The sequence below is a fragment of the Lonchura striata genome, chromosome 1 (genome assembly GCF_046129695.1).
Source record: "Lonchura striata isolate bLonStr1 chromosome 1, bLonStr1.mat, whole genome shotgun sequence".
Taxonomy (NCBI): domain Eukaryota; kingdom Metazoa; phylum Chordata; class Aves; order Passeriformes; family Estrildidae; genus Lonchura; species Lonchura striata.
Window position 1 is genome coordinate 980,242 of NC_134603.1, and position 18,348 is coordinate 998,589.

General features: G+C 57.5%; 2 protein-coding genes across 2 annotated transcripts in view; one reads left to right on the top strand and one right to left on the bottom strand.

Moving 5' to 3' along the window:
• MROH1 (maestro heat like repeat family member 1) overlaps positions 1-1,259 on the top strand; it is a 74,940-nt gene extending 73,681 nt beyond the window's left edge. The window contains exon 40 of the mRNA XM_077781500.1: positions 276-1,259. Coding sequence (XP_077637626.1) covers positions 276-361 — 86 coding nt within the window. The 3' untranslated portion in view covers positions 362-1,259. The remainder of the gene's footprint in view (positions 1-275) is intronic.
• A 2,305-nt stretch (positions 1,260-3,564) lies between these two features.
• The window catches only part of BOP1 (BOP1 ribosomal biogenesis factor), an 86,409-nt gene continuing 71,625 nt past the window's right edge, over positions 3,565-18,348 (bottom strand). The window contains exons 9-16 of the mRNA XM_077781671.1: positions 18,186-18,266; positions 17,116-17,185; positions 14,802-14,934; positions 13,227-13,407; positions 10,146-10,434; positions 8,951-9,035; positions 6,809-6,916; positions 3,565-4,027 (exon numbers count right to left, since the gene is read on the bottom strand). Coding sequence (XP_077637797.1) covers positions 3,874-4,027; positions 6,809-6,916; positions 8,951-9,035; positions 10,146-10,434; positions 13,227-13,407; positions 14,802-14,934; positions 17,116-17,185; positions 18,186-18,266 — 1,101 coding nt within the window. The 3' untranslated portion in view covers positions 3,565-3,873. The remainder of the gene's footprint in view (positions 4,028-6,808; positions 6,917-8,950; positions 9,036-10,145; positions 10,435-13,226; positions 13,408-14,801; positions 14,935-17,115; positions 17,186-18,185; positions 18,267-18,348) is intronic.

Here is an 18,348-nt window from a genome sequence, read left to right on the forward strand (position 1 = left end):
CCGGATCCCGATCCCGATCCCGATCCTGATCCGGATCCCGATCCTGATCCCGATCCTGATCCTGATCCGGATCCCGATCCTGATCCTGATCCTGATCCCGATCCTGATCCCGATCCTGATCCTGATCCCCATCCCCATCCTGATCCCGATCCCAATCCTGATCCCGACCCCACTCCAATCCTGATCCCGATCCTGATCCTGATCCTGATCCCAATCCCGATCCCAATCCCGATCCCGATCCCGATCCCGATGCCGACCCGGCTGTGCCGTTCCAGCCCTGCAGCTGCTGCTGAAGGATCCGGCTCCGACCGTGCGGATCAAGGCGGCCGAGACCATGGGACGCCTCGTCCGCATCCTCTGAATCCCGGAATTCCCGAAATTCCTGGAATTCCCAGCTCCAAGACCATGGGACGCCTCGTCCGCATCCTCTGAATCCCGGAATTCCCGAAATTCCTGGAATTCCCAGCTCCAAGACCATGGGACGCCTCGTCCGCATCCTCTGAATCCCGGAATTCCCGAAATTCCTGGAATTCCCAGCTCCAAGACCATGGGACGCCTCGTCCGCATCCTCTGAATCCCGGAATTCCCGAAATTCCCGAAATTCCTGGAATTCCCAGCTCCAAGACCATGGGACGCCTCGTCCGCATCCTCTGAATCCCGGAATTCCCGAAATTCCTGGAATTCCCAGCTCCAAGACCCTGGGCCACCTCAATCACCTCCTCTGAATCCCGGAATTCCCGGAATTCCCGGGAATTCCCAGCTCTGGGACCCTGGGCCACCTCAATCACCTCCTCTGAATCCCGGAATTCCCGGAATTCCCGGGAATTCCCAGCTCTGGGACCCTGGGCCACCTCAATCACCTCCTCTGAATCCCGGAATTCCCGGAATTCCCGGGAATTCCCAGCTCTGGGACCCTGGGCCACCTCAATCACCTCCTCTGAATCCCGGAATTCCCGGAATTCCCGGCTCCGCTCAGCAATACCCCGAGGGATCCCAATCCATGGGAAAAGTCTTCCTGCACCTTCACCCTCGGGAACGCCGGCGCCTTCCCAGACACGGGGACAAAAAAATCGGGAAAACGGCCGGAATTTGGGCTGGGATCCGACGGAGCCGCTTCCCGAGATCCGGGATCCATTCCCACCCCTCCACCCCCCATCCCCTCCGCTGCTTCCTGGTGGGAAACGGGATCCGTTCCCGAAATTCCCACCCGGAGCCCCCTGTACAGAGAGCTATTTTTAAATAAAGCTTTTGGCTCCTGATCCCGCTCCGGAATTCTGGGATTCCTCGGGATTTGGGATTTGGGAGGGGGGATCCCACCGGTGTCTCCGTGGGGAGGATCCAGCGTTCTTCCCGGCCTCTCATCCGGGGGGAAAAACTTTGGAATTTCCTGGCTGCTCCTGCCCCGTTTCTGTCCCACCTTCGGGTTTTCCTTTGGGATCCCGGTCCAGACCCGGTTCCAGATCTGGTTCCAGATCCGATCCCAAATCTCATCCCAGACCCAATTCCAGATCCGGTTCCAGATCCGGTTCCAGATCCGATCCCAAATCTCATCCCAGATCCTTTTCCAGGTCCTATTCCAGATCCCGGTCCAGATCCCGGTCCAGATCCCGGTCCAGATCCCAGTCCAGATCCGGTTCCAGATCCTATCCCAAATCTCATCCCAGATCCCATTCGATCCTGGTCCAGATCCTGGTCCAGATCCTGGTCCAGATTCCATCCCAGACCCAATTCCAGATCCGATTCCAGATCCTATCCCAAATCTCATCCCAGATCCCATTCCAGATCCTGGTCCAGATCCCATCCCAGATCCCATCCCTGATCCGGTTCCAGATCCGATCCCAAATCTCATCCCAGATCCTTTTCCAGGTCCTATTCCAGGTCCTGCTCCTTTTCCTGGGATCAATCAAATCCAGGGAATCTCACCCTCTGTTCTGGTCACTTCCAGCTTTTCCACTGGGATCCTGTTCCAGGTCCTATCCCAAATCTCATCCCAGATCCCATTCCTGATCCTGTTCCAGGTCCTATCCCAAATCTCATCCCAGATCCCATTCCTGATCCCATTCCAGACCCAATTCCCATGGATGGATCTGGGCTTTTCACGTGCGGATTTGGGTTCCCAGGTGTGAATTTGGGGTTCCCAGGTGTGGATTTGGGTTCCCAGGTGTAAATTTGGGATTCCAGGTTTGGATTTGGGTTCCCAGGTGTAAATTTGGGATTCCAGGTTTGGATTTGGGTTCCCAGGTGTGGATTTGGGGTCTCAGGTTTGGATTTGGGGTTCCAGGTGTGAATTTGGGATTCCAGGTTTGGATTTGGGGTTCCAGGTGTGAATTTGGGGAATTTGGGACACGAAGAGCTGGGAATTCCATCCAAAAAAAGCCTTTATTGAGTGCGGTGAATTCTGCAGGCGGCAGATCCCTCCAGATCCCGCTGGATCCCAGCAGATTCCCACAGGGAATGTCAGGGGTAGGAAATGTGGGAATGGGAATATTGGGGAATTCGGGACAGGAAGAGCCGGGAATTCCATCCAAAAAAAGCCTTTATTGAGCACGGTGAATTCCACTGGATCCTGCTGGATCCCGGCAGATTCCCATGGGAATGTCAGGGGTTGGGAATGTGGGAATGGGACTGGGGACATGGAGGGATGTGGGATGGGAATATCAAAACACGGGGAAACTGAGGACAGGAAGAGCCGGGAATTCCATCCAAAAAAAGCCTTTATTGAGCGCGGTGAATTCCACTGGATCCTGCTGGATCCCGGCAGATTCCCATGGGAATGTCAGGGGTAGGAAATGTGGGAATGGGAATATTGGGGAATTCGGGACAGGAAGAGCCGGGAATTCCATCCAAAAAAAGCCTTTATTGAGCGCGGTGAATTCTGCAGGCGATGGATCCCTCTGGATCCCTCCGGATCCCGCTGGATCCCGGCAGGTTCCCATGGGAATGTCAGGGGTAGGGAATGTGGGGATGGGACTGGGGACATGGAGGGATGTGGGATGGGAATACCAAAACATGGGGAAACTGAGGACAGGAAGAGCCGGGAATTCCATCCAAAAAAAGCCTTTATTGAGCGCGGTGAATTCTGCAGGCGGCGGATCCCTCCGGATCCCTCCGGATCCCGTTGGATCCCGGCAGATTCCCATGGGAATGTCAGGGGTAGGGAATGTGGGGATGGGAATATTGGGGAATTCAGGACACGAAGAGCCGGGAATTCCATCCAAAAAAAGCCTTTATTGAGCGCAGTGAATTCCACTGGATCCCGTTGGATCCCAGCAGATTCCCATGGGAATGTCAGGGGTTGGGAATGTGGGGATGGGACTGGGGACATGGAGGGATGTGGGATGGGAATACCAAAACACGGGGAAACTGAGGACAGGAAGAGCCGGGAATTCCATCCAAAAAAAGCCTTTATTGAGCGCGGTGAATTCTGCAGGATCCCGCTGGATCCCGGCAGATTCCCATGGGAATGTCAGGGGTAGGGAATGTGGGGATGGGACTGGGGACATGGAGGGATGTGGGATGGGAATACCAAAACACGGGGAAACTGAGGACACCAAGAGCCGGGAATTCCATCCAAAAAAAGCCTTTATTGAGCGCAGTGAATTCTGCAGGTGGTGGATCCCTCTGGATCCCTGCAGATCCCTCTGGATCCTGGCAGATTCCCATGGGAATGTCAGGGGTTGGGAATGTGGGGATGGGACTGGGGACATGGAGGGATGTGGGATGGAAATACCAAAACACGGGGAAACTGAGGACAGGAAGAGCCGGGAATTCCATCCAAAAGGAGCCTCTACTGAGCGCGGTGCCGGGCGCGGGCGGCGGATCCCTGCGGATCGCTGCGGATCCCGTGGGATCCGCGGGATCCGTGGGGCCGGCTCAGGCGTAGAGGCGCAGCGTGCCGTCGGCGCCGGCGGAGAAGAGCCAGGGCTGCTGGGGGTGGAAGGCGACGTCGAGGACGCCGAGCTGCAGCCGCGCCGCGTGGCCCCGGAGCACCTTCAGCGGCACCAGCAGCGCGTTCTGCAGCAGGTCACTGCGGGACACACACACGGCATTCCCACCCGCAACCGCGGCATTCCCGCCCGGAACCGCGGCATTCCCGCCCGGAATTCCCACCCGGACACACGGCGTTCCCACCCGGAATTCCCACCCAGAACCGCGGCATTCCCGCCCGGAACCGCGGCATTCCCACCCGGAATTCCCACCCGCAACCGCGGCATTCCCGCCCGGAATGCCCACCCGGAAACACGGCATTCCCGCCCGGAATTCCCACCCGGAACCGCGGCATTCCCACCCGGAACCGCGGCATTCCCGCCCGGAACCGCGGCATTCCCGCCCGGAATTCCCACCCGCAACCACGGCATTCCCACCCGGAACCGCGGCATTCCCACCCGGAACCGCGGCATTCCCACCCGGAATTCCCACCCGCAACCGCGGCATTCCCGCCCGGAATGCCCACCCGGAAACACGGCATTCCCGCCCGGAATTCCCACCCGGAACCGCGGCATTCCCACCCGGAACGACGGGAAATCCCGCCCGGAATTCCCACCCAGAACCACGGGAACTCCCGCCCAGAACTACAGGAGCTCCCACCCAGAAAAACGGGAATTCCCGCCTGGAGCAACGGGAACTCCCGCCCGGAATAATGGGAATTCCCGCCTGGAACTGGAACTCCCACCCAGAATGACGGGAATTATTCCCACCCAGAATAACAGGAATTCCCACCCAGAACAACAGGAACGCCGTACCCACAGCGGGAATTCCCACCCAGAACGGGAATTCCCACCTGGAACAATTGGAATGCCACACTGGGAGCAGGAATTCTGACCCTGGGAGCGGGAATTCCCACCCAGAACTGGAATTCCCACCCAGAACAACGGGAACCTCACACTGGGAGAGGGAGCTCCACTCCAAGAACGGGAATTCTGACACTGGGAATGGGAATTCTGACAGTGGGAATGGGAATTCTGACATGGGAATGGGAATTCTGACACTGGGAATGGGAATTCTGACAGTGGGAATGGGAATTCTGACAGTGGGAATGGGAATTCTGACACTGGGAATGGGAATTCTGACACGGGAATGGGAATTCTGACATTGGGAATGGGAATTCTGACACTGGGAATGGGAATTCTGACACAGGAATGGGAATTCTGACAGTGGGAATGGGAATTCTGACACTGGGAATGGGAATTCTGACAGTGGGAATGGGAATTCTGACACGGGAATGGGGATTCTGACACTGGGAATGGGAATTCTGACACTGGGAATGGGAATTCTGACATTGGGAATGGGAATTCTGACACGGGAATGGGAATTCTGACACTGGGAATGGGAATTCTGACAGTGGGAATGGGAATTCTGACACGGGAATGGGAATTCTGACACGGGAATGGGAATTCTGACACGGGAATGGGAATTCTGACACTGGGAATGGGAATTCTGACAGTGGGAATGGGAATTCTGACATTGGGAATGGGAATTCTGACAGTGGGAATGGGAATTCTGACATTGGGAATGGGAATTCTGACACGGGAATGGGAATTCTGACACTGGGAATGGGAATTCTGACAGTGGGAATGGGAATTCTGACATTGGGAATGGGAATTCTGACAGTGGGAATGGGAATTCTGACATTGGGAATGGGAATTCTGACAGTGGGAATGGGAATTCTGACACTGGGAATGGGAATTCTGACAGTGGGAATGGGAATTCTGACACTGGGAATGGGAATTCTGACAGTGGGAATGGGAATTCTGACATTGGGAATGGGAATTCTGACACTGGGAATGGGAATTCTGACACGGGAATGGGAATTCTGACATTGGGAATGGGGATTCTGACCCGGGAATGGGAATTCTGACACTGGGAATGGGAATTCTGACATGGGAATGGGAATTCTGACACTGGGAATGGGAATTCTGACCCAGGAATGGGAATTCTGACACTGGGAATGGGAATTCTGACAGTGGGAATGGGAATTCTGACACGGGAATGGGAATTCTGACACGGGAATGGGAATTCCTGGAGTTCTGCCTGCCATGGGGCCCCCAAAAACGCTGCTCCCACCCCCCGATCCCAGTGGGAAGAATCCGATCCCAGATAATTCCGGGATTCCCCAAAAGCGCTGCTGCCACCCCAAGGAGCCCAAAAAGAGGGATCTGATCCGGAAAATCCCACAAATCCCGTGAATCCCATAAATCTCATTATGAATCCCGTAAATCCTGTTAATCCCATAAATCCCACAGCTCATTCCATAAATCCCGTGAATCCCATAAACCCCGTACGTCGCATCAATAAATCCCAGAAATCCCGAAAATCCCACAAATCCCGTGAATCCCATAAATCTCATTATAAATCCCATAAATCCTGTTAACCCCATAAATCCCACAGCTCATTCCACAAATCCCATTAATCCCATAAATCCTGTTAATCCCATAAATCCCACAGCTCATTCCATAAATCCCGTGAATCCCATAAATCTCATTATAAATCCCATAAATCCTGTTAACCCCATAAATCCCACAGCTCATTCCGTAAATCCCGTGAATCCCATAAATCCTGTTAATCCCATAAATCCCAGAGCTCATTCCATAAATCCCGTGAATCCCATGAGCCCCGTACGTCCCATCGATAACTCCCAGAAATCCCGAAAATCCCACAGATCCCGTGAATCCTTTAACTCCCGTAAACCCCGCGAGTCCCCCGAATCCCGGAGAGGAATCCACAGATCCCGTGAAGAGATGCCCGAGGAAAGGCTGGGGTTCCCGCGCAGGGACGCGCGATCCCGGCGGGAATTCCGGCGGCTCCGTACCTGTAGACCATCCCGTGGCAGACGATGACGGAGCCGTCGTCGGAGCCGGAGGCGAAGAGCGGGAAGCGCCGGTGGAACGCCACCGCGCGCACGGCGCGGCCGTGGTGCCTGCGGGACACCGCCGCTCAGCCCCGGAACGCCGGGAGAACAGCGGGAAAACGGGGAAAAGAACGGGGGAAAACGGGGAAACAGCGGGGAGAAAACGGGGAAACAACGGGGGAAAACGGGGAAACAGCGGGAGAACAGCGGGGAGAAAACGGGGAAACAACGGGGGAAAACGGGGAAACAGCGGGAGAACAGCGGGGAGAAAACGGGGAAACAACGGGGGAAAAACGGGGAAACAACGGGGGAATAAACGGGGAGAAAACAGGGAAACAGCGGGGGAATAAACGGGGGAAAAACGGGGAAAAGAACGGGGAAACAGCGGGGAAACAGCGGGGAGAAAACGGGGAAACAGCGGGGAGAAACGGGGAAACAGCGGGGGAATAAACGGGGAAACAGCGGGGAGAAAACGGGGAAACAATGGGGGAATAAACGGGGGAAAAACGGGGAAACAGCGGGGAGAAAACGGGGAAACAGCGGGGAAACAGCGGGGGAATAAACGGGGAAACAGCGGGGGAATAAACGGGGAAACAGCGGGGAGAAAACGGGGAAACAGCGGGGGAATAAACGGGGAAACAGCGGGGGAATAAACGGGGAAACAGCGGGGAGAAAACGGGGAAACAACGGGGAAACAGCGGGGAAACAGCGGGGGAATAAACGGGGGAAAAACGGGGGAAAAACGGGGAAACAGCGGGGGAATAAACGGGGGAAAAACAGGGAAACAGCGGGGAGAAAACGGGGAAACAACGGGGAAACAGCGGGGAAACAGCGGGAAAAACGGGGAAAAATGGGGAAAAGAACGGGGAAAAACGGGGAAACAGCGGGGAAACAACGGGGGAAAATGGGGAAACAGCGGGGGAAAAACGGGGAAAAACGGGGAAACAATGGGGGAAAAACGGGGAAAAGAATGGGGAAAAACGGGGAAACAGCGGGGGAAAAACGGGGAGAAAACGGGGGGAAAACGGGGAGAAAATGGGGGAAAAACGGGGAAACAGCGGGGGAAAAACGGGGAAAAATGGGGAAACAGCGGGGGAACAGCGGAGTCAGAGCTGGGAAAATGGGAATCATAGCCCATGGAAACACCGGGAAAAAAACGGGGAAACACCGGGAAAACACCAGGAAAAACTGGAGTCAGAGCCGGGAAAACACCAGGGAAACACCAGGAAAAACGGGAATCAGAGCCTGGGAAAATGGGATAAACACTGGGAAAATGGGAATCAGCACTGGAAAAACTGGGAAAACCACTGGGAAGAACAGGGATAACCACTGGGAAAAACGGGATAACCACCAGGAAAACAGGGATAAGCACCCAGGATAATGGGAAAACAGCCCAGGAAAATGGGGATAACCACCGGGAATAAAACCAGGATGACCACAGGGAAAAACATGGGTAATGACCCAGGAAAGACTGGGATAACCACCCAGGAAAAACTGGGATAATGACACGGGATTATGGGAGGTAACGAGGGAAAATGTGGGATAACAACCTGGGATTAAAGGGGAGAACAACCTGGGAAAATCTGGGGTAACAGCCCAAGAAAAACTGGGATAAGAACTTGGGAAAATTTGGGATAACAACCTGGGATAATGTCAGATGACAACCTGGGATAATTTGGGATAATGACCTGGGATAATTTGGGATAACAACCTGGGAAAGCCCAGGACAGCAACCCGGGAAAACCCAGGATAACCACCCGGGCTAACGAGGGGCCACCGGGCTCCCATCCCCACAAAAACCCGGGACAAGCCGGGATTTGCGGATCCCGGGAGAGCCGGGACACCGGGAACGACCCGAGAGGATCCCGGCGGATCCCAATGGATCCTGGGAGAGCCGGGACACCGGGAACGACACGAGAGGATCCCGGCGGATCCTGGTGGATCCCGGGAGAGCCGGGACACCGGGAACGCCGCCGGGATGACCCCGGTGGATCCCAATGGATCCCGGGAGAGCCGGGACACCGGGAATGACCCCGGTGGATCCCGGTGGATCCCGGCGGATCCTGGTGGATCCCGGTCGGCCGCGGGAGCGGCGGAACTCACCGCAGCAGGCGGTAGGGCCGCGTGGACAGGTCCAGGTCAAACCAGGCCAGCTTGCTGTCGTAGCTCCCGCAGATGACGTTGTCCCCTGGGGAGAAAAGCCGGGATGGGGAGAAAAGCCGGGAATGGGGAGAAAAGATGGGAATGGGAGACAAGATGGGAATGGGAGACAAGATGGGAATGGGAGACAAGATGGGAATGGGGAGACAAGATGGGAATGGGGAGAAAAGCCGGGAATGGGGAGAAAAGCCGGGAATGGGGAGAAAAGATGGGAATGGGGAGAAAAGATGGGAATGGGGAGAAAAGCCGGGAATGGGGAGAAAAGATGGGAATGGGGAGACAAGATGGGAATGGGAGACAAGATGGGAATGGGGAGAAAAGCCGGGAATGGGGAGAAAAGCCGGGAATGGGGAGAAAAGCCGGGATGGGGAGACAAGCCGGGAATGGGGAGAAAAGCCGGGAATGGGGAGAAAAGCCGGGAATGGGGAGAAAAGTCGGGAATGGGGAGAAAAGCTGGGAATGGGGAGAAAAGCCGGGAATGGGGAGAAAAGCCGGGAATGGGAGACAAGATGGGAATGGGGAGACAATCCGGGAATGGGGAGACAAGATGGGAATGGGAGACAAGCCGGGAATGGGGAGAAAAGTCGGGAATGGGAGACAAGATGGGAATGGGGAGAAAAGCCGGGAATGGGGAGAAAAGTCGGGAATGGGAGACAAGATGGGAATGGGGAGAAAAGCCGGGAATGGGGAGACAAGATGGGAATGGGGAGACAAGATGGGAATGGGGAGACAATCTGGGAATGGGGAGACAAGATGGGAATGGGGAGAAAAGCCGGGAATGGGGAGAAAAGCCGGGAATGGGGAGACAAGATGGGAATGGGGAGACAAGATGGGAATGGGGAGAAAAGATGGGAATGGGAAGACAAGCCGGGAATGGGGAGAAAAGCCGGAATATGGAGACAATCCGGGAATGGGGAGACAATCTGGGAATGGGGAGACAATCCAGGAATGGGAAGACAATCCGGGAATGGGGAGACAATCCGGGAATGGGAAGACAAGATGGAAATGGGAGACAATCCGGGAATGGGGAGACAATCCGGGAATGGGGAGACAATCCGGGAATGAGGAGACAATCCGGGAATGGAAGAGGCGCGGCCGCTCCGCGGGATCCCGCGCGGCTCCCGGGGCGCTCCCGCACCTCCGGGGTGCACGGCCATGCTGGAGATCCACTGGCAGTTGCTCTGCAGCTTCCTGGTGAGCTCCTGGCGCAGGAGGTTGTAGACGCGCACGGAGCGCTGCGACGCCACCAGGAAGTAGGGCCGGAGCGGGTGGAAGCGCACGCACTGGATCATTCCCGGGCTCTTCCGGAAGGGATTCTGGCTCCAGCGCCGGCTGCTCTGGTGGATCAGCACCTGCCGCCCGCCGGGGTTCCGCACCACCGAGGCCCAGTAGTCGCCCTTGCCGTGCCACGTCACCTGCGTCACCGGCTGGAACGGGATTGGGAATGGGAATGGGAATGGGAATGGGATTGGGAATGGGATCCGGGTGAGATCCCGAAATCCCGACCCTATGGATCAACACCGAGGCCCAGTAATCACCCTTGCCGTGCCACGTCACCTGCGTCACCGGCTGGAACGGGATTGGGAATGGGATTGGGATCGGGATTGGGAATGGGATTGGGATCGGGATTGGGAATGGGATTGGGATCGGGATTGGGATCCGGGTGAGATCCCGAGATCCCAACCCTATGGATCACCACCGAGGCCCAGTAATCGCCCTGGCCGTGCCACGTCACCTGCGTCACCGGCTGGAACAGGATCAGGAATGGGAATGGGAATGGGATCCGGGTGAGATCCCGAAATCCCGACCCTATGGATCAACACCGAGGCCCGGGAATCGCCCTGGCCGTGCCACGTCACCTGCGTCACCGGCTAGAACGGGATCGGGATTGGGAATGGGAATGGGATTGGGAATGGGATTGGGAATGGGATCCGGGTGAGATCCCAAAATCCCGACCCTATGGATCAACACCGAGGCCCGGGAATGGCCCTGGCCGTGCCACGTCACCTGCAGCACCGGCTGGGAACGGGATTGGGAATGGGATTGGGATCGGGATTGGGAATGGGATCGGGCCATGTAACCTCCATCACCAGATCAGAATGGAAACAGGATCAGGATCCAGGTGAGATCCCGAAATCCCGACCCTATGGATCACCACCGAGGCCCAGTAATCGCCCTGGCTGTGCCACGTCACCTGCAGCACCGGCTGGAACGGGATTGGGAATGGGATTGGGATTGGGAATGGGATTGGGATTGCGATTGGGATTGGGAATGGGATCGGGATTGGGATCCGGGTGAGATCCCGAGATCCCGACCCTCTGGAATGTCCCAGAGCTCCTCGGGGTGGGAATGGGAATGAGACTGGGAACGAGAACAGGAATGGGATCCAGGTGAGATCCCGACCCTCTGGATCATCCTGGAGCTCCTCGAGGTGGGAACAGCGGGATCAGGGAAGGGCTGAGGGTGAGGGTCTGGCTGGTGGGTCCAGAGATGGGAATGGGATTGGGATTGGGATTGGGGGAATTCCCGGGAGCGGCTGACGGAGCTTTGGGGCTCATCCCAGAGAAAAGCGGGATCGAGGGGATCCGGGGAGAGTTTGGGATCTGCTCCATGGGAAAAAGGGATGGGGAAAAAGGGAATAGCCCCAGGTTGGGATTTTTGGGAATATTCCTCTGGAAAGGGCTGGAATTCCAGGATCTGGGGCCTCGGGAAGCAGGGCAGGGGCTGAGGATTCCCGGGAGAAGCCAATCCCAGTTGGAATTCCTGCGGCTCTGGGAAATGTTCCCGGAAAACGGGGCTGGGGAGGATCCCCCTGCTGGGAAAGGCTCCGGCACTTCCCGGGATTCCCGGGAATGGGAAGGGATCCCTCGGGATGTGGAGCTGGGAACAAGGATCCTCCTGGAATTGCAGATGTGGGAACGAAGCCCTTCCCTGGATCCTGGACCTGGGATTGATCCACAAAAGCCCAAATCTCGGGAATGCCGATCCCACCGGGATCCTGGGAATGCCGATCCCACCCAATCCTGGGCACGCTGATCCCACCCGGATCCCGGGAATGCCGATCCCACCCAATCCCGGGAACGCTGATCCCACCCAATCCCGGGAATGCCGATCCCATCTGGATCCCGGGAACGCTGATCCCATCTGGATCCCGGGAATGCCGATCCCACCCAATCCCGGGAACGCCGATCCCACCCAATCCCAGGAATGCCGATCCCAGCCAATCCCGGGAATGCCGATCCCAGCCAATCCCGGGAATCCGATCCCAGCCAATCCCGGAAATCCGATCCCACCCAATCCCGGGAACGCCGATCCCACCCAATCCCGGGAATGCCGATCCCATCCGGATCTCGGGAATGCCGATCCCATCTGGATCCCGGGAACGCCGATCCCACCCAATCCCGGGAATGCCGATCCCATCCGGATCCCGGGAATGCCGATCCCAGCCAATCCCGGGAATGCCGATCCCACCCAATCCCGGGAACACCGATCCCAGCCAATCCCGGGAATGCCGATCCCACCCAATCCCGGGAATGCCGATCCCAGCCAATCCCGGGAATGCCGATCCCACCCAATCCCGGGAATGCCGATCCCATCCGGATCCCGGGAATCCGATCCCACCCAATCCCGGGAATGCCGATCCCACCCAATCCCGGGAACACCGATCCCACCCAATCCCGGGAATGCCGATCCCAGCCAATCCCGGGAATGCCGATCCCAGCCAATCCCGGGAATCCGATCCCAGCCAATCCCGGAAATCCGATCCCACCCAATCCCGGGAATGCCGATCCCATCCGGATCCCGGGAATCCGATCCCACCCAATCCCGGGAATGCCGATCCCACCCAATCCCGGGAATGCCGATCCCAGCCAATCCCGGGAATGCCGATCCCAGCCAATCCCGGGAATCCGATCCCACCCAATCCCGGGAATGCCGATCCCAGCTGGATCCCGGGAATGCCGATCCCAGCCAATCCCGGGAATGCCAATCCCATCCGGATCCCGGGAATGCCGATCCCACCCAATCCCAGGAATGCCGATCCCACCGGATCCCGGGAATGCCGATCCCACCGGATCCCGGGAATGCCGATCCCACCCAATCCCGGGAACACCGATCCCACCCAATCCCGGGAATGCTGATCCCACCCGGATCCCGGGAATGCCGATCCCACCCAATCCCGGGAATCCGATCCCAGCCAATCCCGGGAATCCGATCCCACCTTGTCGTGCTGCACCAGCAGCCGGATCCCCTTCCCGCGCTCCTCGGGGCCGGCCGGGATCCACCGCACCGGCTGGATCCGCTCCTCCTCCGGAGCTTCCCAGGAATCCAGGAGCTGATCCGTGGCCGCCACCAGCAGCCGGTCCCCGAGGCCCGGGTTCACCAGGAGCACCTGCTCATCCCTGGGAGCGGAAAATCCGGGATCGGAAAATCCGGGATCGGGGGAAATCCGGGATGAGGGGAATCCGGGATCGGGGGAATCCGGGATGAGGGGAAATCCGGGATAGGGGGGAATCCGGGATCAGGGGGAATCCGGGATCAGGGGGAATCCGGGATCAGGGGAATCCGGGATCGGGGGGAATCCGGGATCAGAGGGAATCCGGGATAGGGGGGAATCCGGGATCGGGGGGAATCCGGGATCAGGGGGAATCTGGGATCGGGGGGAATCTGGGATTGGGGGGAATCCGGGATCAGGGGGAATCTGGGATCGGGGGGAATCTGGGATTGGGGGGAATCCGGGATCAGGGGGAATCTGGGATCGGGGGGAATCTGGGATTGGGGGGAATCCGGGATCAGGGGGGAATCCGGGATCAGGGGGAATCCGGGATGAGGGGGAATCTGGGATCGGGGGGAATCCGGGATCAGGGGGAATCCAGGATCGGGGGGAATCCGGGATCGAGGGGAATCCGGGATCGGGGGAAATCCGGGATCAGGGAATCCTTTGGGATCAGGGAATTCCCCCCAACAGCAGTTCCTCTTCCCTGGGGAATGGGAAATCTGGGATCAGGAATATCTGGGAATAATCCCTGGGAATTATCCCTGGGGGGACTCACACAGTCACCAGGCAGGTGATGGGGTTGGGGTTCCAGGGGTTGGAATTCCCGGGAAATCCGGGAATGATCCCGGGGACTCACAGGGCCACGGCCACCAGGCAGATGCTGGGGTTGGGATTGGAATTCCCGGGAAATCCGGGAATGATCCGGGGACTCACAGGGCCACGGCCACCAGGCAGATGCTGGGGTTGGGGTTCCAGGGGTTGGGATTCCCGGGAAATCCGGGAATGATCCCGGGGACTCACAGGGCCACGGCCACCAGGCAGATGCTGGGGTTGGGGTTCCAGGATTGGAATTCCCGGGAAATCCGGGAATGATCCCGGGGACTCACAGGGCCACGGCCACCAGGCAGATGCTGGGGTTGGGGTTCCAGGATTGGAATTCCCGGGAAATCCGGGAATGATCCCGGGGACTCACAGGGCCACGGCCACCAGGCAGATGCTGGGGTTGGGGTTCCAGGATTGGAATTCCCAGGAAATCCGGGAATGATCCCGGGGACTCACAGGGCCACGGCCACCAGGCAGATGCTGGGGTTGGGATTGGGATTCCCGGGAAATCCGGGAATGATCCCGGGGACTCACAGGGCCACGGCCACCAGGCAGATGCTGGGGTTGGGATTGGGATTCCCGGGAAATCCGGGAATGATCCGGGGACTCACAGGGCCACGGCCACCAGGCAGATGCTGGGGTTGGGGTTCCAGGATTGGAATTCCCGGGAAATCCGGGAATGATCCGGGGACTCACAGGGCCACGGCCACCAGGCAGATGCTGGGGTTGGGGTTCCAGGCCACGCTCCGGACCACGGATCCGACGGGAATGCTGCGCAGGCAGCGCGCCGTGCTCACCTCCCAGAAACGCACCGTGCCGTCGTCCGAGCCTGCCGGCGGGATCACCGGAGAACGGGAATGGGGACGGGAGAACGGGAACGGGAGAATGGGAACGGGAGAACGGGAACGGGAGAATGGGAATGGGAGAATGGGAATGGGAGAATAGGAACGGGAGAATGGGAACAGGAGAACGGGAATGGGGATGGGAGAACGGGAACGGGAGAATGGGAATGGGGATGGGAGAATGGGAATGGGAGAACGGGAATGGGGATGGGAGAATGGGAACGGGGACGGGAGAACGGGGATGGGAGAATGGGAATGGGAGAATGGGAATGGGAGAATGGGAATGGGAGAATGGGAATGGGAGAATGGGAATGGGGATGGGAGAATGGGAACGGGGACGGGAGAACGGGGATGGGAGAATGGGAACGGGAGAATGGGAACGGGAGAATGGGAATGGGGACGGGAGAACGGGAACGGGAGAACGGGAACGGGAGAATGGGAACAGGAGAACGGGAATGGGGATGGGAGAACGGGAATGGGAGAATGGGAATGGGGACGGGAGAATGGGAATGGGAGAACGGGAATGGGAGAATGGGAATGGGGACGGGAGAATGGGGATGGGAGAATGGGGATGGGAGAATGGGAACGGGGACGGGAGAATGGGAATGGGAGAAAGGGAACGGGAGAATGGGAATGGGGACGGGAGAATGGGGATGGGAGAACGGGAACGGGAGAATGGGAATGGGAGAATGGGAATGGGGACGGGAGAATGGGAACGGGAGAATGGGAACGGGAGAATGGGAATGGGGACGGGAGAATGGGGATGGGAGAACGGGAACGGGAGAATGGGAATGGGAGAATGGGAACGGGAGAATGGGGATGGGAGAATGGGGACGGGAGAATGGGAATGGGGATGGGAGAATGGGAATGGGAGAATGGGAATGGGAGAATGGGAATGGGAGAATGGGTTTGGGATAATGGGAACGGGAGAATGGGATTGGCAATGGGGGAATGGGATTAGGAGAATGGGAATGGTAATGGAAGAGTGGGTTTGGGATAACGGAATTGGGAGAATGGGAATGAGATTGGGATAATGGGGATGGGAGAATGGGGATGGGAGAATGGGATTGGGAGAATGGAAATAGGAGAATGGGATTGGGATAATGGGATTGGGAGAATGGGAATGGGATAGTGAGAATGGGATTGGGATAATGGGATTGAGGATGCAGAGGGGAGAATGGGAATGGGAATGGGATAATGGGAATAGGGATGGGATAATGGGATTGGGAGAATGGGAATGGGAATGAGAAAATGGGAATGTGATAATGGGAATGGATGAATGGGAATGGGAATAGGATAATGGGAATGGGGATGGGATAATGGGAATGGGATAATGGGAATGGGGATGGGATAATGGGAATGGGATAATGGGAATGGATTAATGGGAATGGGAAAAGGATAATGGGAATGGGAAAAAAAAAGGTAAAGAAATGGGGATAGAAAGGGATAACGGGAATGGAATCATGGGAATGGGAATGGGATGGGAACAGGTATGGGAATGGGATGGAAATGGGAATGAGGATGGGATAATGGGAATGGGATAACGGGATTGGGAACGGGATAACGGGAATGGGATTGGGAATGGGAAAATGGGGTTGATAATGGAATGGGATAATGGGATTGGGAACGGGATAACGGGAATGGGAATGGGATAATGGGATTGGGAACGGGATAACGGGAATGGGAATGGGATAACGGGATTGGGAACGGGATAACGGGAATGGGAATGGGATAATGGGATTGGGAACGGGATAACGGGAATGGGAATGGGATAACGGGATTGGGAACGGGATAACGGGAATGGGAATGGGATAACGGGATTGGGAACGGGATAACGGGAATGGGAATGGGATAACGGGATTGGGAACGGGATAATGGGAATGGGATTGGGAATGGGAAAATGGGGTTGATAATGGAATGGGATAATGGGATTGGGAACGGGATAACGGGAATGGGGCTGGGACCCCAGGGCAGCTGGAAAAGCTCCGGAGTTTTCCAGAGGCGCCGCAGGACGAGGCCAATCCCAGGATCCTCCCCAGAGCCGAGGTTGGGATTTTCCAGAGGGGAAATCCCAAAATTCCCCGATCCCAAAGCTGGCCCCGGGTGGAGCTGGGCTGTGGATCCGTGGGATTATCCCGGGAATTCCCGATCCGGGGGCGGATCCGTACCTGACACCAACCACTGCCCGCTGGGGGAGACGCTCAGGGTCCGCACCAGGCTGGAATGGCCGCGGTAAATCTGGGAAAAAACCGGGAATGAGGGAGAATCCCAAATCCCAGGAGCTCCCCGGGAGCCTCGGGAAGGAGGAGGAAGTTGGGATTTTGGGAAGGGAGGAGGAATTTGGGATCTGGAGGGAGCACGGCCAAAGCCACCCCAACTGACATCCACAGGGATGGAAATCCTGGGAATGGGGATCCCAGCCCGGAATTCCAGCTGGGAATGGGGATCCCAGCCCGGAATTCCAGCTGGGAATGGGGATCCCAGCCCGGAATTCCAGCTGGGAATGGGGATTCCATCACGGAGTTAAAGCTCAGAATGGGGATTCCATCCTGGAATTCCAGCTGGGAATGGGGATCCCAGCCCAGAATTCCAGCCGGGAATGGGGATCCCAGCCCAGAATTCCAGCCGGGAATGGGGATCCCAGCCTGGAATTCCAGCCGGGAATGGGGATCCCAGCCTGGAATTCCAGCCGGGAATGGGGATTCCAGCCCGGAATTCCAGCTGGGAATGGGGATTTCATCCTGGAATTCCAGCTGGGAATGGGGATTCCATCCCAGAATTCCAGCTGGAATGGTGATTCCAGCCTGGAATTCGAGCTGGGAATGGGGATCCCAGCCCGGCCACATCCACAGCAATGGGAATTCCAGCCCTTTCCAGAGGATTATTCCCAAAAATCCCAACCCGAGGCCGTTCCCCAGATCCTGTCCCCATTCCCTGGGAGCAGATCCCACCCTGGATCGCCTCAATCCCACTTTTCTCTGGGATGCGCCCCCAAGATCCATCAGCCGCTCCCGGGACTTTCTCTGGAGCCATTCCCGAAAATCCCAGGAAAAGGGGATCCTCCCCAGCTCCGTATTCCAGGAAATCCCGGGAACATTTCCCAGAGCCGCAGGAATTCCAGCTGGGATCAGCCCCATTTCCCAGCAATCCTCACCCTCAGGCCCTGCCCTGCTTCCCCAGGCCCCCAAATCCCGGAATTCCACCAAATCCCGGGGGAATATTCCCGAAAATCCCTCACCAGGGCCTGGGTGGTGGGGAAGGGCTGCAGATCCCTCGGCCGGGGAAGTTTGGGAATGAGATCCTCGGGATCCACGTTGACCTGCGGGACGGACACGGCGCCGATCGATCCCAGCTGCTCCCGACGCTCCGGAGATTCCCGGGAAACCGTTCCCGGCTCCGGC